Genomic DNA, 22990 nt, shown 5'->3' with positions numbered 1-22990 from the left:
CAGGTAACACATTACGATCATATTACTCGTAATAATACCTAGCTGTCAAATATCAAATCTCTTCCATCCATAATCTATTTAAAATACTTTCCATCAACAATTACTAGTCGAATTGCTGGAGAATTATAAATATTTTCACCTTATAATGCAAATTTAGAGATTTGCAACAATAACAAAAATTGTAAACATCATTTATTAAGTTTTTATCATGTCATCAGATAAAAATGGACTACATGGATATGATGATAGAAGAAATGTACACCTTCAAGATTTAGAAAATGATATAAATAGTATTTATAAAACATACACGTCAAATAATAATAAAGATAATGATAGCTTTGAAAGTCTTGATTCTCAAAATAATCAAGGTCAGAAAACTTATGTATATAAATATAAATCACCACATCAACAGAACTCACAAGCATTGCCATCAGTACATATATCATCAAGACTATCATCATTAGAAGGATCCGAGATAGGAGAGTCAATTGCTAAAAGCGCACCAGGTACTCCTTTATCCATCAACTCATTTGATTTTAGACCAAGATATCCAAGAGCTATAACGAATTCTTCTTTAAATGTATTATTAGATACCCCTAATGGAGATAATGAATTTAAACAACTATCACATCAAAATAGTGGGAAAATCATCAATGATGAAAATGATGGAATTCCAAAATCAGCAGAATATGAAGAAGAAGTACAAGATTGGCAAAATAAAGGAGCAGCGATAAAAAAATTGGAAACACCAGATGGAGAAATATCAACGATTAGAAGGAGTGTGAATGATTTTAAATTTGGTAAAGAATTAGGTGAAGGGTCATATTCAACTGTGATACTAGCGACTGATAAGATAACTTCAAAACAATACGCTGTGAAAGTTCTAGATAAAAGACATATCATCAAAGAGAAGAAAGTTAAATATGTAAACATTGAAAAGCATGCATTAAATAGATTAAGTAATAGAATGGGGGTGATATCATTATATTTTACTTTTCAAGATAAAGATTCGCTATATTTTGTATTGGATTATGCAGCTAATGGAGAACTTTTAACACTAATCAAGAAATATAATACATTAAATGAAGATTGCACAAGGTATTTTGGAGCACAAATTTTGGATGCAATCAAATATATGCATGATAATGGAGTTATTCATAGAGATATTAAACCAGAAAATATATTGTTGGATGATAAAATGAGGATTCAAATTACTGATTTCGGTACTGCAAGATTACTAGAAAAAAAGGATGATGAAAGTGAAGATTATCCAGTTGACGTTAGAGCTAAATCATTTGTTGGTACGGCAGAATATGTTTCACCAGAATTATTGGAAAGTAAATATTGTGGGAAACCAGGTGACATTTGGGCTTTTGGTTGTATTATATATCAAATGATTGCAGGTAAACCACCTTTTAAAGCAACTAACGAATATTTAACATTTCAAAAGATTACAAAATTACAATATGCATTCAGTGCAGGATTTCCAAATATAGTTCGTGATTTGATAAAAAGAATCTTAGTTTTACAACCTTCAAAAAGAGCAACAATTCCTGAAATTCAAGATCATTATTTTTTCAAACCTATTAAATTTGATGATTTTGACCTGCTTTGGATGAAATCTCCACCAGAAATAGGTCCGTATAAGATGAATGCTAAATCAATGATGAAAGTTCCTAATGTTATAAAACATCCACCAACAAATATAATTTCGAAAAAGAAGACTAAAAACCCATCAACTAATGAAGTCAGATCTGCTCCTCCAACTCCAACACAAACGAATAAAGATATAAGAACCAAAACTAGAGTTACAAATGGAATTTCATCGAATGGAGCTGAAAAAGTTAGCGCAGCTGATGCAGCTGCAGCAGTTTTAATCAAATCTTCAAGTTCAGAAACTGGAGGATCCTCTGAGGATCTATCAAACTCAGCTTCAAAACTGAATTCTTATGATAGTAGAAGAAGTTCGAAAGGATCTCAACCAGATTATATTCCTGGAACCAATATTTTACGTCCTCAAATAACTACTAGACCATCGGTTCAATCATATTCACGTACTACATCAGCTAGAGAGAAGCCTAAGCCAGTTGTGAAAACTAAACCTGATGTTATGGAGGTAACACCATTAAGCACGTTGGAGGCTGCATGGGGTTCATTTCTTGAGCATCAAGATGAAAGGGTAATAAGGGTTGGTCCAGTTATTGTTCACAAAGAGAGTACTGATTCTTTCGAACGGAAACATAAGGGATTATTGCATGCTTCACCTTTAGTAGCAGGTAAAACTCAAAGAAGTAGATCAAACACTAGCTTACTTTCACAAATGGTCAATGGAGTTCCAGAAGTCAATTCTGATTTTGTTGATGAAAACGTAGCAATAACTGAACCTCAAGAAGTCAAATATTTGAAAAAGTTGCAAAAGAGGAAAGAAAGTAAAAAGAGTGTTGAAATTGAACGAACACCATCAACTGGTTCGAATTTGATCAAGAAACATTCAATTTTTAGAAAATTAGGACTTAGTCAATCAGATAAAAAAGATTGTCTTGAAGAAATTACAAATCCATTTACACTTGATAAGTCTCAAACTTGTACTATGGTTGTAACTACTCATGGTAGAGCTTTAGTATTTGCAAGAAAAGATTTAGAATCTCCTTATAAATTGATTTTAGAAGTGCAATTAAAATATCCATTTATAAGGTTTCAGGAATTAGTTACTCCACAAACTAAATTTTCAAAGTTATTACCATCAGTAGGTGTATTTGTTATCACATCAATTGATCTGTCATATGTGTTCGAAGTTGAAAAATATGAAGTTAATCAATGGACAGAGGCTTTAGCTAAGAGCAAAACTAATGAAATCGAAAGAGAAAAGCTTCCAGGAGATCAACGTGCACCTCAACTGAAACCAGTACCAGCATCATCATCATCTTCATCATCAGCAAATTCACCAGTAGAATCATCAGCAATTGTTGCTCCTAAACCTACAAGTGCAACTTCTAGAAAATCTCAAAAGGAATCGCCAAAATTAATGGATTCACCATCATTTTTCACACCACCTGTTATATTAAAACCGACAAAATCTAAATCTCCAACAAACAACAACATATCTCAATCTTCACCTAAAGAACCTACTCGTCAGAGTTCAAAACCATCAAGCATGTTAAAATCACGAATACAAAGAACAACACCAAAAAGAAAACCACCACCAGTAAGTCCACCAAATGAATTAAATGTTCATACTGGACTTCCCATGGGCTCATCAGAAACTGGATTTTTACATGCAGCTAAATTAGCAGTATCTCAAAATGCACATAACCCAGTATCATCAAATAGAAGGTCAAGTTTTACAAAAGAAGACGGTTCTAAAATCGATCATCAAAATTCAAAAGTATATCCACCTGCCATTAATACAAATACCAATGGATATCATTATCATTCATCACAATCACCTAATCAAAGTAATCCAAGTTCACCTCTTGTGACAAGTATGAATTCTAAATTATTAGCAAGGAGTAGTAGAAAATAAAAAAATTAATGTACAGTCGTTTTATACGAAATTGAAATGTTGTAGTTTATGTTGATACAATTTAATTTGAAGTCTATCTTAAACTCTTTGCAAACTCAATTTATACTGTCAACTGAGAAGGGAATAACTATTTCCTTCTAGTTGACAGAATAATAGTGTAACTTAAAAAGTAAAAGATTAATATATTTATTCTCCAAATTTTTATTGAACAAGTACATTAATGAACATAAACGCTGGAACACCTTTAATAATGATATACTGGTGATAATTTGCTGGTAAAAATGAGGTGCTTCTCTACCTTCATTATAAAAGCAAAGAATTAAGAGAAGCATTATTAGGGTTATAAACCTAATCTTAAATTTTCAGTACAAAAATTTGTTGCACAAAACTTCACCCAAACTTAGACGTACCAAAGCTATCAAAAAAAATTTCAAGTATAGAGACAAAAAAAGAAGGAGAAGGTCATATATACATATATCATCACATACACAATTCAAATATGGCTAAATTCATTAAATCAGGTAAAGTTGGTATGTTTAACAACTTTAATAGAATAGACAAGAAGGAGATATACAATCTAGGATATCATAAATGAAGAGAATAGTATTAAAGGAAGTAATTTGATCGAGTAATGTTTCAAGATGAGTTACGAGTTTAATTCCAAGTCCATCACATTAAAAACCTTTCATACCATCATGATTTAATATAAATATTATCGTAAAGATCTCACCGTTTGTAATTGAATGACATCCCATCAAGAAGTATCAATAACTGCCGATGATCGACCTACATTTAATTTCATGAAAATATACTCGCAATTTCGTTGAGCACATACCACAAATATTGTTGAAGAATCCTCGTCATAGAGTTGGAAATCCAGGTTTTGTCTTCGTCTAGCTGAATTCTATCAAGTCTATATACTAACTCAATTTATAGCTATTGTTGTCCGTGGACGTTATGCAGGTAAAAAAGTAGTCATTGTAAAACCACATGATGAAGGTACCAAATCACATCCTTTCCCACATGCCATTGTTGCAGGTATTGAAAGAGCCCCATTAAAAGTCACTAAAAAGATGGATGCCAAAAAAACTGCCAAAAGAACTAAAGTTAAACCATTTGTCAAATTAGTAAACTACAACCATTTAATGCCAACAAGATATTCATTAGATGTCGAATCATTCAAATCAGCTGTATCTACTGAAGCATTAGAAGAACCATCACAAAGAGAAGAAGCTAAAAAAGTTGTCAAAAAGGCTTTTGAAGAAAAACATCAAGCTGGTGAAAACAAATGGTTTTTCCAAAAATTACATTTTTAAAATCATATATCACGTTAAATAATTAGGGGATGATTTTTTTTGATGAGAGAATGCATTATTTGTATAGTAATAAATGTTCAATTTAATGGGTTTTTAATAATATTTTTGATTCATACTGTGAGCTTACGAGGAACTTGGATTTGCATAGTAATTTAAACTTTGAACTCGCTAATTTCTCTTTGCACTTCGAGTATTTGAACGTTTTTAAAGTAATTAGACAGTTGAGACGATTTCACCATAATATTTGAAAAGTGAAACTTCACACTGGTAGCGCATAATTATGTAGATGTGACTAAATTGAAAATAATTTAATGTCTTACAACCAAGTCAAAAGATAATACACTTTTCCAAAGTAAACATTAATCACTCAATGACATCGGTTGAGGAGAAAGTTGCAGACTTAAATGTCCAAGAAGGTTCATCAGAACAGAAAATTACTCCATGGGAAGTTGAAGGTGCAGTTGTGGATGGAAAATCTCAGGGTATAGATTATGATAAATTGATAAATCAATTTGGAACGAAGGGAATAACACAAGAAACTTTGGAGAAATTCAAACAAGTTACAGGTCATGAACCACACCCATTTTTGAAAAGAGGAGTTTTTTTTTCAGAAAGAGATTTGCATAAAATATTAGATTTATACGAACATGGTGAACCATTTTTTTTATATACCGGTAGAGGACCATCATCCGATTCAATGCATTTAGGACATATGGTACCATTTATATTCACGAAATGGCTACAAGAAGTGTTCGATGTTCCTTTGGTCATTGAATTAACTGACGATGAGAAATTTTTATTTAAACCAAAACTAACAATAGATGATGTTAAGAAATTCGCAACTGAAAATGCCAAAGATATTGTAGCAGTTGGGTTTAATCCCGAAAACACCTTCATTTTCTCAGATTTGCAATATATGGGAGGAGCATTTTACGAGAATGTGGTAAGAACATCCAGACAAATCACAACTTCAACAGCCAAAGCCGTATTTGGATTCAACGATTCTGACTGTATTGGAAAAATTCATTTCGCAAGTATACAAATAGCTACTGCCTTTCCTTCTTCTTTCCCCGATGTATTAAACTTACCACCAAAAACTCCATGTCTTATACCATGTGCTATTGATCAAGATCCATATTTCAGAGTTTGTAGAGATGTTGCAGATAAATTAAAATTTTCAAAACCAGCTTTAATTCATGCCAAATTTTTCCCAGCTTTACAAGGTGCAACAACCAAAATGTCTGCTTCTGACACAACAACATCAATCTTTATGGGAGATACTCCAAAACAAATACAGAAAAAAATCAATAAATATGCATTTTCTGGTGGTCAAGCTTTAGCTGAAGATCATAGAAAATATGGAGGTAACCCTGATTTAGATGTTGCCTATCAATATTTATCATTTTTCAGTTATGACGACGAAAAACTAGAAAAATTAGCTGACGGTTATAAAAAGGGAGAAATCTTATCAGGTGAAATGAAAAAGGAATGTATCGAGGTCTTGCAAGAATTTGTAGCTGCGTACCAAGAAAGAAGAGGCAAAGTAGATGACGATATCGTTGACAAATTCATGAAACCACATAAGTTAGTATATGGACAAAAGGAAAGAAAAGTGCAAGCCAAAGAAAGACAGAAGAAGAAATAACAAGCTTAAGCATCTTATCTTATACATACGTTGTAGATTCTTTATTACATAATAAACATATTTTGCATTCCGATATACTAAAATTCAAAACAACTTTTTAACGTTTTCAATAATAAAACTTAATTTCTCAAAATCATCATCATTAACCTCATTACCTTTTCCAAACCATTTTGACCCAATTGATAGTATTGTTTCTTTTGGGTAGTTCAATGATATAATTTTACCAATTTGACTTGCAATTATAGAAATCTTCATATTCGAATAATCACCAATTAATAGTTGTGGCTCCGGTAGAAATCTGTTCTCATTTATTTGATCATCGTCATCTTCGTTCAAATCCATCATTGACTCATAATCAATTGTTCTTTTGGTGGATATTGGCAATTTGAAAGTTGTATCTAGAATTCCATTTATAGATATGTTTAATATTTGTTTGTCACCAAATTGGATCAAATGAAAGTTAAATTCTTCATCAGATGAATCATTGAATTTCTTGGAGAATGACTTGTTCAAAGAGCCTATGTGTTTAGGGGTCTCTTTTGACATCTCATACGCTGTAATTTGGTGATATTTTTTGCAGCTCGTACCTAGATATCTCGTTTGGGTTGGATTCGATCAAATTTCTTTCAGGTCTGAACTTATGGAATGTTTCTACAAGGTTGAGATTCTACAGTGCTCGGATTTATGACAAACTCGTTCATCAGACACTCACCGCTAGATAGTAAACAGCTAATTTGAATTGTGCATTAACAGAACTAGTGAAGGCATTTTGATTTTGTAGTGGACCCTTCCTAATGGTATTGGATTTATCATGAATATTGAAAGAAAAAAAATGAGACAAGGTTGAGTAGTAAAGCAAGAGGAGTAAAATTACATTCCAAATCCTCTGAAAGTGTAATATTCTATGTGTATGACAGATAATGCTAATGCTAATGACTAAGTTCATTTTGATATAGTAATCAAATTACTAAGTAATTAGAAAGGAGACATATTGTTAGAGGAGGTATATCGGAAGACGACTTTTTATTATTCCGAAAATGTGTTATTAGCGAGTTACTCCAGATGTCGCGTATTTAAAAAAATGTGATTAATTTAAATAATTACATAATGCATCATCATGAACATCATTCGAGTAAGAGTTGATAAATCATTTCAAAATTAAAAGTCCGATTTGATTGATTTTTATTTCTTTCAAAGCTAATTTTGTATTCCGAACCTCCTTTCCCATTGCAGATTGTTAATTTGTTCTCATTTTGTTAAAACCAAGTCGATAGAACAAATTCCATATAGAAACATAAAATCATGAGTCAAATTTTCACACCAATAGAGGAGGCTTTACAAGCATTTAAGAATGGAGAGTTTTTGATAGTGATGGATGATGAAAGTCGAGAAAATGAAGGAGATTTAATAATAGCAGCAGAATTAACAACTCAAGAGAAAATGAAGTTTTTAGTACGTTATTCATCAGGTTATGTCTGCGTGCCCTTATCAACTAAAAGAGCAGATGATTTAGAGTTATATCCAATGTTAAAAGATCGAACTGATAGACACGGAACTGCTTATACTGTCACATGTGATTTTGCAGATGGGACAACAACAGGAATATCAGCCCATGATCGTGCTTTAACAGCAAGATCATTAGCATCATCAAAATCGAAACCTGAAGATTTTATAAGACCTGGCCACATTTTACCATTGAGAGCTGTACCTGGATTATTGAATAAAAGAAGAGGACACACAGAGGCAGCTGTGCAGTTGTGTGAGTTAAACGATTTACAACCTGCAGCCGTCATTTGCGAACTAGTTAGGGATGAAGATGGTTTAATGATGAGACTAGATGATTGTGTCAAGTTTAGTAAAACGCATAACATAAAGATTATCAATATCGATCAAATTATTGAATATGCTAATAAAAAGTAAGAGAATTTTAATGATGAATGACGTTTATCTGTAATATTTAATTTATAATGTGTAATTACATAATGCATGCGAATGATGATTATAGAAAGATTATTTCAATAATAATTGGACTTTTCTTTTACCACTCACTTCATCTTTAACTGATTTAACATCGACTTTAACCTTATCAAAAACTCCCACAGTTCTTTTGTTTCCATTGAAGTCATCAAAAGTCAACTCATATTTATCTTCATTATAATTGGCCGTATTTGCATCTCCCATAGTCTCCAATTTAATCAACCCTTCAACACCGAATTTTGGAACTAATACAACTATCGCATTATTGAAACTCTTGATAACATATCCTTCATGTTCTGACTCATTATTTCTCATAACTTGACCAACGTAATACTCAATACTGGATCTTCCTGCAAATTGTGCATTTCTATGACGTTTATTTATATTTTTGACTATCATTTCCATCTTATTTTTATCTCTATGACTTAAATCTAAATTTTCATATCCAATGGCACCTGCCAATTGTCTATGAGCCACAATATCACAATATCTTCTAATCGGTGAAGTAAAATGTGTATAAATATCGACAGCTAAACCATAATGTTTAAACTCAGGATACCCATAAGAACCTGATGGGAAATATTCAGCTGCCATCATACATCTAGTTGACATGATTCTAACAAGTGTATTAAAATATGGGTCATTCGGATCGACACATCTGTCCAATGAATCGGCCAACGCTTTTGATGACTCTAATGATATTGACAATCCATTCTTTCTGACATTCAACATGTCATTCAAAACTTCAAAATTAGTTGCAGGCGGAGCAGCATGTCTTCTTAACATTGCAGTTTGAGGGTAAGCATCATATATTTTTCTAGCAACTGAGATGTTTGCAAACAACATAAATTCTTCAACCAATGAGTTTGTTTCTAGTAATTTTTTAATTTCTACTTCTTGTGGATCTGATGTTTCACTATCCATATGAACTTTAACTTCGGGCGAAGCCAAATTTAATGCACCGGCATCCAATCTTTTCTGCTTTAATTTCTTTGATAATTGTAATAGTATCCGCATGGAATTGGTTAATTCATCTTGTTGGTTTGGATCATCTATTCTTAATTGTGCTTGTTCATATGAAAAAGCTTGTCTTGATTTTATGATTGATTTCATGAATTTAACGTTAACAATATTTGCATCTTGATCCACTTCCCAGATGACACTAAATGCAAATCTATCAACAAATGGCTTTAATGAACAAAGATTGGTACCCAAAAGCATTGGCAACATATCAATTCTTTTATCAACTAGATAAACCGATGTACCTCTTGCAGCACCCTCTTGGTCTAACGCAGTACCAGCTTTCACGAAATTGGTAACATCAGCTATGTGAACTCCAACTTCATAGTTTCCATTTGGTAATTTTTGTGCATGTAAAGCGTCATCAATATCAACACAATTTGGGGGATCGATTGAACAAACTAATTTATCTCTAAGATCAACTCTTTTTTTCAATAAAGGATCATCAGTGTTTTCAATATCTGGTACGACCCAATTATCACCTTCTTTTGGTAAACAATCCAAAACGTTTTTTGAAAATGGTCTATATTCAACATCATGCTCTAAAAGTAATGCTTCTGTTTCAGCTTCAGCACTTTCAGCTTCACCTAAAGCTCTCACAAAGTGACCATTTGGATATTTAGAATCACTTGGCCAATTATCTACTACAATAACAATTCTTTGACCTAAATATTCTTTTGCTTTTCTGGTTCTTATTCTAATTTTAGGTAAGGTCTTGTCCATTAATATCACAAAACAATTCTTAGCAGAATTACCAGTATCGTCAAGACTAACTGAAGAAGGTGCAATTTGACCAACGTAATATCTCCAAGACCTTCTCATGATCCCAACAACTTTAGCAGTAGGTTGAAGTCGTTTTTCTTCTGAACTACCTTTTGTGACTTTTAAAGCTTCTTGTGCCAACAACAAACGTTCTTTATCCGATATTACACCTGTAGTCGCCACATCTCCATCAATTTCATCCCCATCATCTGCATTATCATTTGCTCCAATCGCCGTCTCGTCTATGATTGTAGTAGATGGTTCTTTCCATTTATCTTTTGGTAATAATTCAACAATAACGGAGTCTGAATTAAAGGCTCTATTTAAGTTTTTTGAACCTTGGATGAGTAAAGGTTTTTTAAATGCTCCAACATTAACTTCTCCTTGTAAATAGTTGTATGGAGATATATTTAATACTCCTTGATATAGTGTACCATTCCTAATACCAGCCATGATCCTAGCATTTGAGTAATACTCAGGAAATGAGGTTTCGTCATATCCTTTATCACTGTCAAATTGACTTCTGTCAAATTCACTAGGAATCAAATCTATTAAATCGTCTCCATTTGGTAATAAGTCAATATATTCTTTCAAAGATTTGGCATTCAAACCCTCAATTTTAGCTTTCTTTCTGTTGTCTGCATCATTACACACATATATTATATCAATGTTTGGTAAATGTTTTTGATACCATGACACCACTTTTCTTATTGCTCTATCATTTCTATCATTTATAGTTTCATTCTTATTTCTTGTAATATATGTACTTTCATTATACTCATTATGGAAAACAACAAATCTTTTATCTTCGGATTTAACAAGGTTTCTTAGCCTCTGATATATGGGAAATGATCTATTTTTAACTTCTTCTAATACTGTTTGTGGGACTATGACATCGTAAAAGCATTGGGTATTTTCCAATAAATCTATTGCATGCAAAACAATATTGGTGTCTAACACTATGTAGTGAGGTTTTCCGTTGTTTGTCTTTGATGGGTTCGACGATAGTATAAATTTAGGTAGTTGACCATTTGCATCTGGCTTTATTATGTTCTGACATTTAGTACATGCTAATGAATAACAAGGTATATCATTTCTTAAATAGTGTTCTCGAACTATTTTCATTGCTCCTCCATTTCTTGATCTCACAAAAACTTTTGAAGTGACACTAAGACCTGTAGAAAGCCTTTTTCTATTGCTTGCTACTGTCATTTATGTTTTAACTGTGATGTTTGTATATATATTAGACCAAAGTTCAAATAGGTTTTAAAGCATCCTCATCAGAAATTATAATTTGCCTTTTGTGACTACTAAAATCTAGAGAATAATATGGGCTACCAAATAGACGTATGTAGCACAAATTATTTATCCTTGTACCACGATTATTGTATTACTAACGATTTAATTCTACTTATTTCAACACCTTCTTTCTCCGGAAAAACCTTCATGAATAGTACTTGATTTGTGATTTTGTCTCATAGATGATCTTTTTGAAAATCTGTAAGCTGGTGATCTCACATGAGAACGACGCGAGTGGTTTCTAATCGGTTTTTGACAATCTTGACGTTGAATTTGATTATATTTATTACTGGGGTCATTTCTTTCTACTTCAACCATTGAATAATAACTGTCTTCAGAATCACTTGATGTTGTCATAAAAATTGAAGTTGGTAAATTCAAAACGCTTTGTTGTTCAGATGGATTGATTTGAGCTGATAAATATGCCGATTCTTCAATATCAATAGGTGAAAACGCTGCATTATTATCCAAGTTCATCATGTCGTATCTTGCGAATGTAATATTGTTTCTACTGTTGATATTATTCATTGTATTATAGTGAGTTGTCATATTTGGATGAACTATAGCACTTGAATAATGTTCTGGGTTACTAATGTTTTGACTACTACCCACTGGAGGTATTACAATATTGTTCATAGCAGATAAATCCGTTGGTGAAACTGGAAAATTCATACCAAAATTAGTTACAACTTTTTTATTTTTCGAACCAGACCTTGGTGTATAATCTTCTGAAAAAGCAGGATTTGAATCTTCTTTTATTTTGAAAGACCTTTTCGTTTTCGAAGGAAACATTGAATGTGTATATATTGATTCTGTCATTTGTGATTGCTCTTTAATTTTCTGAACACCATGCTGAGATTGAGGAATGGGTTTACTTATTATTTTTTTCAATGCTTCTTGTTTCTCTTTCTTTTTATTATCTTTCGAAAATGTTTTCAAAATGGAAGTAAAGCCACGTCGTGGTTTTTTTTGATCAATTGAATTTATAGATGATGAAGATGGTGTCAATGAGGGAAACTGTCGAGTTTTAACATCTTCTAATTTTGATGATCGTTTTGTTGATTTACTAGAATCACTGTTATTATAACGTTTCAACAAATTATCTCCATTTGGAATTTCCAAAAGTGTTTGTTTTCTTTGAAATAAAGGAGGATACCGACTTATCAAATTTGGATCTCGTAATTCTTCCAATGTTTGTAAATCAAGCTTTGAAGCATTTAAATTTAAGGAAGCATTCATTGAATCAGATGTGTAATGTTTGTAAATGAAGTTCCGCCATCAATTGTAAAAAAATTGTAAATCCAACTCTATTAGATTTGAATTTTTTTAATAATTTTGCAGCCAAATTTTATAATTTATCATAACAAAATATGTAAGAGAATTACTAGAACTTGAAGCTTGTCAAAACTTTCATAAAAAACACGACACTAAATTAATTTTCTATTAACCAATAGTATTATCACTATGATTAAATATTCTTATAGACCAGTTGCCGATATAACACACCTTCAACTGCATGAGACCATGGATAAATACACGAGCTCGACACAGAATATCCTATTTAACACAGCATTTGCTTTACAAATGGTTAGTTATATGATTTTCTCGTGAGTGTTTCAAAATTTGGAGCCGATACGATAATTCTATTGATCGAAAAAAAAAAATGTTTTGAAAAATTTACAGAGCTAATCAACAAGCCAAATATCAATCGGTCTTTAATAAACTAGAGATAAAAACAAACAGACTAAAGTAAAAAATGGGTGCAGCTTATACAATCTTTGGAAGACAAGTGCCATCACATCAATTAGCTATTGCTACATTAAGTTTGGTTGCTTTATTAGTTGTACCAAATCCTTTCGCTACTAAACCTGCACATCCACCAATTAAAGCTTCATCACCAGAAGAAGAAAAATTTGTTAAGGAATGGTTAGCTAAACATGATAAAACTGAAGAAAAGCATTAAGGAAGGACACATGGATGAGTTAAGTGTAATTTTATTTTGAAAAGAATTGACTTTCATTTGGAGATTTTAATTTAGAATGAACATTTGGATTCTTGAATTTATACATCAACAACGTTTTATTGTCATTTTGATTATTAATAGATAAAAGAATAAAAGTAAAATGATTTCGAATTGGAATTGAGTGAATCTTCATTACCACAGTTTCTCATCTTGGGTGTTCCTTTGTGGCAAATTAATCTCAAACAAATCTCGAACGTTTAACAAGGACATTTCTAGCTCTCAAGTATTTTTAACCTTTATTCGGTCTGAGTTCGATGTTCAGATAATTCGACTTGGTCACTATTCTTGTTGTTCAACTCTCTCATATAAGCTTGAAACATACTTCCCATTTTTGTGTAACATTTTTTACTTCTACTCATCGTTACTTTTACAAAAAATATCCATGTTTATCAATGTAATCACCAAACTATATCACAATATAACACCACAATGTCTGCCATTTATAAAGCATTACAATCAAAATCTACGAAAGATCAACTGGATAAAACCAAACATATAAACAAACAAAGATTATTAGTAATATCATCAAGAGGAATAACTTATAGACATCGTCATTTAATAAATGATTTATTACAATTATTACCACATTCAAGAAAAGAACCAAAATTTGATACAAAAAAAAATTTATATCAATTAAATGAAGTTTCTGAATTATATAATTGTAATAATATTTTTTATTTTGAATGTAGAAAACATCAAGATTTATATTTATGGATTTCAAAACCTCCTAATGGTCCAACTTTAAAATTTCATATACAAAATTTACATACATTAGATGAATTAAATTTTATTGGAAATTGTTTAAAAGGTTCAAGACCTATATTAAGTTTTGATAAATCATTTGATTCAAATGATCATTTTAAATTATTAAAAGAAATTTTTTTACAAAGTTTTGGTGTACCACCAAATTCAAGAAAATCAAAACCTTTTATTGATCATGTTATGACTTTTAGTATAGTTGATGGGAAAATATGGATTAGAAATTATCAAATTAATGAAACTTTAGAAACTAAAGAAAATGAAGACGACAACGACAATATAAATATAGAAGATAATTTAAATTTAGTTGAAATTGGTCCAAGATTAGTTTTAACTTTAATTACAATATTAGAAGGTTCATTTGGTGGTCCTAAAATTTATGAAAATAAAGAATATGTTTCACCAAATTTTATAAGAGCTCAATTAAAACAAAAATCTGCTAATCAAGCAAAATCAAGAGCTGAAGCTGCATTAGAAAGAAAAATTAAAAAGAGAAATCAAGTATTAAAACATGATCCTTTATCTAATGATGCTTTATTTAAAGAGTAGATATAGAGTTAATGCATAATAATATTTAAGAATTCAATCAAGAAGTATTACCTCTATTAAAAATGAAAAAACCACATAATTATATTTCTATTTAATATTTCTCTCTATACTTATAATCATACATCGTAAATCATTAACTAATTACTAGTTACATTCATTCATTCATCAGGTGAACTTCCAAATTCTCCTTCAAAAATAGTAGCACCACATTTTTTTCTATTTTCAATTTCAATACATTCATTCAGTTCCAAAATAGATTTTGCTGATGGTCTATCAAATGGATTTGGTTTTAACATCTTATTTACTAATCTATCTAATACTTTTAAATCTCCATTTACTAAAAAAGTAGGAGCCCAATTTGGTATAAGATCTTGCTGATCTATAACACTTGTCTGATTATTTTCCAATTTTATTGGAATTTTATTACCAATTTCATCATTATTTCCATTATTCAATTTATTTTGTATTGGATTTATTAAATTTAAATTTATTGAATGATTTGAAGTAATTGAAGAACTAAAATTTGTATTTGAAGAGCTTGAAGTTTCAGGTTTATGTTGTAAAAACATTGAAATATTATCACTTGATAATTGTCCTGCATCACTTAAATCTCCACTTCTTAATTTTTTCCATGGTGTACCATTATCTGGTAATATAACATTTGCAGCAATTTCTAATATTATTAAACCTAAACTAAAAATGTCAGCAAATGGAGTATAAATTTTATCATCAATTAATTCGGGAGCAATATAATTTCTATCACCTTCTAAATCAAAATCTTTTTCAAGGATTGGTAATTTTGTTGCTAAACCAAAATCTCCAATTTTTAAATTACCTTCAAATGTAATAAAAATATTTTGAGGTTTTAAATCTAAATGAATATATTTTTGAGAATGAATGAATTTTAAACCATTTAAAATATCAATTAAAATTTTCCAAATTCTAAATTCATCAATTTTATAATTTTTATTTTCTTCTAAAAATTCAAATAATGTTCCACTTTCACAATATTCTGTCATTATATAATAATAATTATTAAAATCCCATGCTTCTATAAAATATACTAAATTTTCTTTACCATCTTCTTCTTCTTGTAAATTTTCATTTTCATTTTCTTTTATTGATGTTAAAGTTCTAAGGGCATCAATTTCTCTTAATATTGTTTTTTTATCAATTTTTCCAATTATTGGTTTCTTTGTTCTCTTGATTGCAAATTTTTCTTCATTAAATACACATTCAAATGCAATACTAAATTCTCCTTGTCCAATATATTTTAAATTTTTCATACCAAATTTATTAATTAAATGTTCATCAATTTTGGTAAGGTAAGTTTGTTGATGATTATCATTTTGAAAATGTAAAGAATCATTTTCATCTAAAGTTTGTAAATCTCCTATTTGATCTATATTATTAAATTCATCTTTTAAATTGAATACATGATTAATTGGTGTAGATGGTTGACCTTCATTTAATTTTTTAAGTTTATTAAGTTGAAATAAATTTAATTTTACATTTGGTTTCTCTAATTTAACAGATTTTGGAGTTGGATGTTGATCTTGAGGTTGTTTTGTTGGAGTTTCAGGTATCAATCCTCCTTCTTCATCTATTTCAAAATCTGAATTAAAAATTATATCTAAATCTTGATGATGAATTGTAGGATCTATTTTTTCATTCAGTGATGGCATAATTTTGAAATAACTATTATTTTGTAATGTACTTGAATTTGTGGTATCATATATTATGGTTGCATTATTTCTACCACATTCAATTGATGTATCATGATCATTTATGTAATTCTGAGTGAATTGATGATCAATATGGTGGCTTGACAATGCTGCTGGATTTTCTTCATAATAATGATTTGGTGGTCGATTTGTGTTTAAAATCATCAATGGGTTTCTTTTCATTGGAGTTTCTGGTGGTAGTTTTCTTTCTGTATTTTTAATCAATGCACAATTCTTTTTCATTAGACCATTGGAATTGAATGCTGCTTGTAAAGGTTTTACAAATTGATATGATGCTTTATTTTCTTTATCATCAAAAGTTGTTGAATATGAAGTAGTAGGATTAGTAGTTGGAATTGATACATTGGAACTAGCTTTTTCATTACCATCATTGAAAAGTGCATCATTATGAAACATTAAAATAGATGAACTAGTTGAATTTGACAGCAGTTTTCGATTTTTAGAAGGACTATCAACATCACAATAATCATTATGAATCACAGTTTTTTGTACAGATTGAGGTGTATGATTTAAAGATTTATAAGTTTTTCTTAATTTGTTAGCTTGCCCAAATACATGAGATTTAAATAAAGTAGTATCAATTTCAGAATTTCGTATTGGTGAAGTTGTATTTGAATTTCTTAAAGTTTGAAAATTTTTATTATTTAATTTTGATGGAGAATATAAATTTGATTGATGATTTGGTGATGATAAAGGTCGTATTTTATTTGATGAAGGTGAAGGTGAAGGTGATTGACTAACTAGTTTATGAGGTCGTTTAAATTGATTATTATGAACTAATGACGGTAGATTTCTATTAATTGGTGATGAATTATCAATAATTTTACTTTCGATTTGATTTAAATTAATTTCATCTTGTTTACCATCTAATGTTTTCAAACTAGAATCAATTGATAAATTAATGAATTTCAGTGATCTTTTAATTGAATTTTGTGAATTATTAAGTTTTATAGTTGAATTTGATGTTTCATAATCTAATGATGGTCGTTTTAGATGATGTTGAACACTCTTATCTCCCTCTGATCTGACAATTCTCGGCGTATAATCAATTTTATTTATAATTTGATAATTTTCAACTTCATTATTATTATCTTCACTAAAATTATCAATTTCATCATCCATATCAGTTTCATTTAAATGCTCTTCTTCTTCTTCTTCTTCCTCCTCTTCTTCATCATCTAAACAAGTATCAATCCCATCATTTGTATAATCATGTTTTACATTAAACGGAGGTGATTTATTTATTGTTTTTCTAGGAATTGAATTTAAATCTGGATTATTATCATCTAATATTAAACTATTAAATGACGTTGAAAAATGATTATTTGTAAAATAATCCAATTGATTTAAATAAGGTTGTTGTTGAGAATGGTTTTGAGGTATCAAAGTTGGTTGATGTTTGATTTGATTATAATTATTAGTTGGTTGCTTATTAGGAGTTTTCTCTTCATTTTGTAAATTTGATTCAACACTTTTATTACCACCCTTTTTAATCGATCGGGGGTTTTTCATATTTGAGGAATATGATTCGAGTAATGATTAAGTTATAAGTTGATTGCAGAAGATTAGTTTTTACTCAACGAATGTGAATTTTGTTGGAAATTTCAAATTATATTTTCAAGTGGGGTTAAATAATATGTGTATCGAATGAATTGAATAGGTGTTATTAATTAGAGTACTATTCTTCAAATAGTTTTGCAAAAATGTATTGAACTTGATGATGATGGTGGTGATTGTGATGCTGATGGTGTTAAAGATCTTGAAAAATGATTGATATGATGATAATAATAGAAATAATGATATGTATTGTTATACGTATAATAATAATTCCCTTTGTTTATATTTTACTATAATAGAATAAAAAATAATAAACAATAAATTCGCGTCTTAAATAAGATTTATTCTACTCTCTAATTAATATTCTATTATTAACTATACAAAGTATATAGAGAAATACACACTCACATTTCATTACTGTACTAAAGCTGTATCAAAAGTATTTCAGTAGAGTCAAACTTGAGAACTTGTCTTGAAAAAAGAAAAAACGAGATCCTAATCCATTCCTTAATCCTCAAATCACTACTTACACCCTTTATTATAATTATTAAGGGGTTATATAATAAATAACTTTGTGTATTATTGTACTTAGATTACAAAAAAAGCGCGTGTTTTTTTTCTGATTTTTAAAAATCGCAAACTTACTGAGTGACATATTACATATGCAGATACTTGAGGTACCATATTAATTGTATAAGTCTAATCTTTCAAGGTCGCCAATACTGCTGTCATGACTAAAATTACCGTACATTTGAAGAGCTGAGTTCATTCACGAATTCTGTTTGTGCATTAAAATTTTTTTCCCAATGGTTGTGCATCCACACATTTCGAGTATATCAATTATCATATTACTGTTATTACATCCAACATAGTAAAATTCTTCAGCAATTACAGATGATGAAATTGTTCATCATCTGCTGTTGCTGAAGATAATAGTTCATCCTTGCAAGTGGTTTACATTCATTATAAAATTTTTTTAAGCTGAATGTAAGATTAATCCGTCACATAAATTTGGTGTCCACTACATGATCAATAGTTATATCATCCCGTTTAACTTAACTCCAAGGGGCAGTAATAATTATTTTTTATGCCCATATTTTGGTTTTTAAATAAACTTCCATCAACCAAATTTATGAACTTTAAATTCTCGTGTGTAGATTTGAACTTTCTAAACCAAGTTAGACCACTAAGCTCCATTTCACTCAAGATTTTCTCGAATTTCCTACATTTGATTTATTATGATAGTTCAACTCCCTTGTAGGTATTCTATATATCATGCTATCCACGCTCTTTACTCCGTGAAAAAACAAGCGCTAAGTACATCAAGTTACTCTGTAACCCATTGTTACTGATATGATCATTACTGATATGATCACTTGGTGTAATAAGCCCTTATTGTCTCAAAGAATATAGTTCATGGATAACATAATTATAATAAACCTCAAATTAAGCAAATAATGAATATGAAAAATTGTATTACCAATTTTGACTTATGGGTTATAACTTGTACTATCAATCATGACGTACGTGTTATGTCTTTTATGTCATTCTCTCTTTTACTAATGTTGATTCCATGTTTTGAAAATTTTGGTAAATGTAAGTATATTGTATATTCAAACACCAAATTGGAAACAAAAAGGTATTAATTCTTGTTTATGTAAACAAGGTGAAATAACTATTAATCATGGACTGTTGAAAAAAAATGACTGTAGTAGAAAAAGGCTGATAAACAAATGATGGTGTTGATCAGCTTCAACAAAATTGATTATGAATTATCATTTGTATAATTGATGAATGAATTATTCTATGCTAGCATACTCAAAACAAGTTTGCTTTTATAGTCTCACGGGTTTGAATCTTCAACCTATGATACATACTTCGATGAATTCAGTGGCCTTCATTACTTGGATCAGAATTTGAAGAATTTCAATTTAGTATTGTAAATGTACTGGAAATTTACATAATAGAACCTACATAATTGACCTAATATGTCATATTTTAATGTCATCATTTTCATCTTAAAATTATAATAAGACATTAAATTCCTTAGTTTGAAATATATATTATTAATTCTTGTGCTCTGATTGGCTAATGATTGATCTGATATATATCTGACAAGTTAACACAAAACTAAAATTTATTTTATTTATTCGTATTACTAACTTAATATGGAAGAATTAAAACTTTAAGCTCTAAATATTAAAAAACTAAGTATAAGAGGCTTCAAATAAAAGTATGTTAGATTTACTTAGGAGGACGTAATTATAAAGTTAAAAGAATTGAATAGAATCAGATTCAATATACTTTGATTGTAATAAACTTTTAACTTAGACGAAAAATCCGATTAGATGAATTGAAGTAGTATTATTGTGTTTTATTTTTCAAAATTCTATTAGTTGTATGATGTGTTAATGATTGTTTTAGAATTATTATTACAATATAATTTATGAAGATCTTTTTATTTTTCAAAAACACAATTGAACCACGATTATGATTTGACAGATAACTCTACTAACCATTTCTTACAATTCTTACAATTTATTCTTTTTATTCTAATTATCTAACTTAATTAGCCTAAATTTTAAATTTTTAGAATATCTTAAAACTTTTTATTGTGTTATTTTTTTAACGATCTAAAATTTATTTTGAAGTTAAATATTATTTGATACACATTTTATGAAATTTATAACACACGTTAATCATCAAAATATTTTCCTTTTCTTTTTTTTCAATTTATATATAATTAAATTATTTATACAACTAGAGATCATCATTATATTTAGGCAAGGAAATTTAGATTTACAAATACTATTATTACTATATTTATTACTTACTTCAAATTACTTGAGATTTTGAAATACAACTTACATAAAGTCGGAGATTTTGCCATTTCACTTACAACCACATTTCACCTGAGATAGCTATATTTTCAATCATTCAAAGCTTCTTTTCAATCTACAACTAATTCAACAACCTAGAACTACCCTACAATAACTACATATCATTTCAGCAATCACATCCACGCTCAAATCGGTGTTAAACTATTTCATAATTACTAATCCAATATTACTTTACTTATTTTAAAAGAAACTCAATACATAATTCATGTTTTGCAAACATATATGATATAAACTCACAATCAATAATGTCAATGAATAATATACTAAATAATAATCGAATACAAACGGGTCTATCACCAAAACCTTTAACTCCAACAATGGAAAGTGAACCAGAAGGTTCAAACACCACCAACTCATCAATAATAGCTCCTAAAATTCATACTATAAGTGTTGATGATGGTCAACAATGTTCAAATTGTGGAACTACTAAAACTCCATTATGGAGAAGAGCCCCTGATGGAACTTTAATATGTAATGCTTGTGGATTATATTTAAGATCAAATAATACTCATCGTCCAGTTAATTTAAAACGACCTCCAAATACTATAACAGTTGCTAAAATTGAAGAAGGATCATGTAAAGGAGATGGAAGATGTAATGGAACAGGAGGTTCAGCAGCTTGTAAAGGATGTCCTGCTTTTAATAATAGAATAGTAGCAAAAAAATCATTAGAGAAATCACCAAAATCTGAAAATCAAATTTATGCAACAGAAATAACAAATCAATATTTACAAAATCAACAACAGTCATCAGATCATAATTTGAAAAGAAGTTCACCAATTCAAGACAGTAATAAAAAAGAAGATGAAAATTCATTAGCTATTGCATGTTTTAACTGTGATACCACTATAACACCTTTATGGAGAAGAGATGATGCTGGAAACACCATATGTAATGCTTGTGGATTATTTTATAGATTACATGGATCTCATAGACCAATAAAAATGAAAAGAGCCACTATAAAAAGAAGAAAAAGAAATGGATCATCAAATCATGAAAATAAAGATGGATCAAGACCAAATGATGAAACCAAATCACCAAAAGTAAAAACGAATGAATCAAATCAATCTTTAAATCAACTAACTTCACAACCTCCATATCCTACACAACAACAATATCCACCAATCACATCTTCAAATTCAAATTATCTACCAATACCAACAAATTATAATAGAAACTTACCTTACTCACTACCTTTCCACAGAACAACCAACGATCATAATCCCAACCAAAATTCTACAACACCTCCTCCTTTACAATTTCCACAACATTCTCAACATTCTGCAATCATACCTCCATCTTTATATCCTAGATATAATGGAAGTGGAAGATTACCGAATGGTCCTGGTCCTATGCCTGGTCCACCACCTCCAATAAATTTTGGAACATCTTTCAATCAATCACAACAACAACAACTAACTCATCAAATTCCCCAACAACGACAAGAAACACCACCATCAATTAAAATTCCTGATATTGCAATTGATCCAAATACATTACCACCAATAAAAACAAATGAAAAAGGAGAAGCAATAGGATCAGGATGTTGTACAAATTGTACACCACTAAATAAGAGAGTTTTAAAACCAAAACCAATGGCTATTGATTTTACTTCAAGTTATAAAGTTGAAAATTCATTTAATTCAAATTTAAGAAATTCTTCAATAGATAAAAAGGAAGAAGAAGAAGAAGATGATAGTGAGAATAATTTACTAAAATTAAAACCTTCTTTAGCTAAAAATAATGGGAATGGTAATTATAATCAAAAGAAAGCTTTAACTATTGGTGGATTATTAAATAATTAAACATGTATTTAGTTCCATTTGATTTCTACAATGTAAGATATTATCTCAAAGTAGTTAACTGAATTAAAGTGACATTCCTTAGTCATTGTAGTCTACTTTTTCTCTAACTA

At 29.7% G+C, this 22990-nt stretch overlaps 11 protein-coding genes across 11 annotated transcripts; 7 read left to right on the top strand and 4 right to left on the bottom strand. All coding sequences in view use genetic code 12, as the record gives it.

The window, feature by feature from the left end:
• Nucleotides 1-208: 208 nt before the first annotated feature.
• Nucleotides 209-3523, top strand: KGF55_004023 (PDPK1 family serine/threonine-protein kinase; the record flags this gene model as incomplete). Its single annotated transcript, XM_051758882.1, has 1 exon — nt 209-3523. The coding sequence occupies one exon, from the start codon at nt 209-211 to the stop codon at nt 3521-3523; it is 3315 nt and encodes a 1104-aa protein (XP_051613250.1).
• Nucleotides 3524-4022: 499 nt separating this feature from the next.
• Nucleotides 4023-4839, top strand: RPL27A (60S ribosomal protein eL27; the record flags this gene model as incomplete). Its single annotated transcript, XM_051758881.1, has 2 exons — nt 4023-4053; nt 4460-4839. The coding sequence occupies 2 exons, from the start codon at nt 4023-4025 to the stop codon at nt 4837-4839; spliced, it is 411 nt and encodes a 136-aa protein (XP_051613249.1).
• Nucleotides 4840-5209: 370 nt separating this feature from the next.
• On the top strand, nt 5210-6484 carry WRS1 (tryptophan--tRNA ligase; the record flags this gene model as incomplete). The annotated part of the gene is made up of 1 exon (XM_051758880.1): nt 5210-6484. The coding sequence occupies one exon, from the start codon at nt 5210-5212 to the stop codon at nt 6482-6484; it is 1275 nt and encodes a 424-aa protein (XP_051613248.1).
• An 84-nt stretch (nt 6485-6568) lies between these two features.
• On the bottom strand, nt 6569-7030 carry KGF55_004020 (uncharacterized protein; the record flags this gene model as incomplete). Its single annotated transcript, XM_051758879.1, has 1 exon — nt 6569-7030. The coding sequence occupies one exon, from the start codon at nt 7028-7030 to the stop codon at nt 6569-6571; it is 462 nt and encodes a 153-aa protein (XP_051613247.1).
• A 756-nt stretch (nt 7031-7786) lies between these two features.
• RIB3 (3,4-dihydroxy-2-butanone-4-phosphate synthase) lies at nt 7787-8404 on the top strand (the record flags this gene model as incomplete). Its single annotated transcript, XM_051758878.1, has 1 exon — nt 7787-8404. The coding sequence occupies one exon, from the start codon at nt 7787-7789 to the stop codon at nt 8402-8404; it is 618 nt and encodes a 205-aa protein (XP_051613246.1).
• A 90-nt stretch (nt 8405-8494) lies between these two features.
• On the bottom strand, nt 8495-11455 carry KGF55_004018 (exosome catalytic subunit; the record flags this gene model as incomplete). Its single annotated transcript, XM_051758877.1, has 1 exon — nt 8495-11455. The coding sequence occupies one exon, from the start codon at nt 11453-11455 to the stop codon at nt 8495-8497; it is 2961 nt and encodes a 986-aa protein (XP_051613245.1).
• A 204-nt stretch (nt 11456-11659) lies between these two features.
• KGF55_004017 (uncharacterized protein) lies at nt 11660-12781 on the bottom strand (the record flags this gene model as incomplete). The annotated part of the gene is made up of 1 exon (XM_051758876.1): nt 11660-12781. The coding sequence occupies one exon, from the start codon at nt 12779-12781 to the stop codon at nt 11660-11662; it is 1122 nt and encodes a 373-aa protein (XP_051613244.1).
• Nucleotides 12782-13298: 517 nt separating this feature from the next.
• ATP19 (F1F0 ATP synthase subunit k) lies at nt 13299-13505 on the top strand (the record flags this gene model as incomplete). The annotated part of the gene is made up of 1 exon (XM_051758874.1): nt 13299-13505. The coding sequence occupies one exon, from the start codon at nt 13299-13301 to the stop codon at nt 13503-13505; it is 207 nt and encodes a 68-aa protein (XP_051613243.1).
• Nucleotides 13506-13994: 489 nt separating this feature from the next.
• CSI2 (Csi2p) lies at nt 13995-14873 on the top strand (the record flags this gene model as incomplete). The annotated part of the gene is made up of 1 exon (XM_051758873.1): nt 13995-14873. One exon carries the CDS (start codon nt 13995-13997, stop codon nt 14871-14873), a length of 879 nt encoding a protein of 292 aa, XP_051613242.1.
• A 158-nt stretch (nt 14874-15031) lies between these two features.
• SWE1 (tyrosine protein kinase) lies at nt 15032-18130 on the bottom strand (the record flags this gene model as incomplete). The annotated part of the gene is made up of 1 exon (XM_051758872.1): nt 15032-18130. One exon carries the CDS (start codon nt 18128-18130, stop codon nt 15032-15034), a length of 3099 nt encoding a protein of 1032 aa, XP_051613241.1.
• A 3196-nt stretch (nt 18131-21326) lies between these two features.
• Nucleotides 21327-22880, top strand: SFU1 (Sfu1p; the record flags this gene model as incomplete). The annotated part of the gene is made up of 1 exon (XM_051758871.1): nt 21327-22880. The coding sequence occupies one exon, from the start codon at nt 21327-21329 to the stop codon at nt 22878-22880; it is 1554 nt and encodes a 517-aa protein (XP_051613240.1).
• Nucleotides 22881-22990: the final 110 nt, after the last annotated feature.

The sequence above is a fragment of the Candida pseudojiufengensis genome, assembly GCF_024610245.1.
Source record: "Candida pseudojiufengensis strain CBS 10847 chromosome Unknown scaffold17, whole genome shotgun sequence".
Classification (NCBI taxonomy): Eukaryota; Fungi; Ascomycota; class Pichiomycetes; order Serinales; family Debaryomycetaceae; genus Lodderomyces; species Lodderomyces pseudojiufengensis.
The sequence above is the reverse complement of the archived record's forward strand: the minus strand, read 5'-3'. Positions and strand labels throughout refer to the sequence as shown.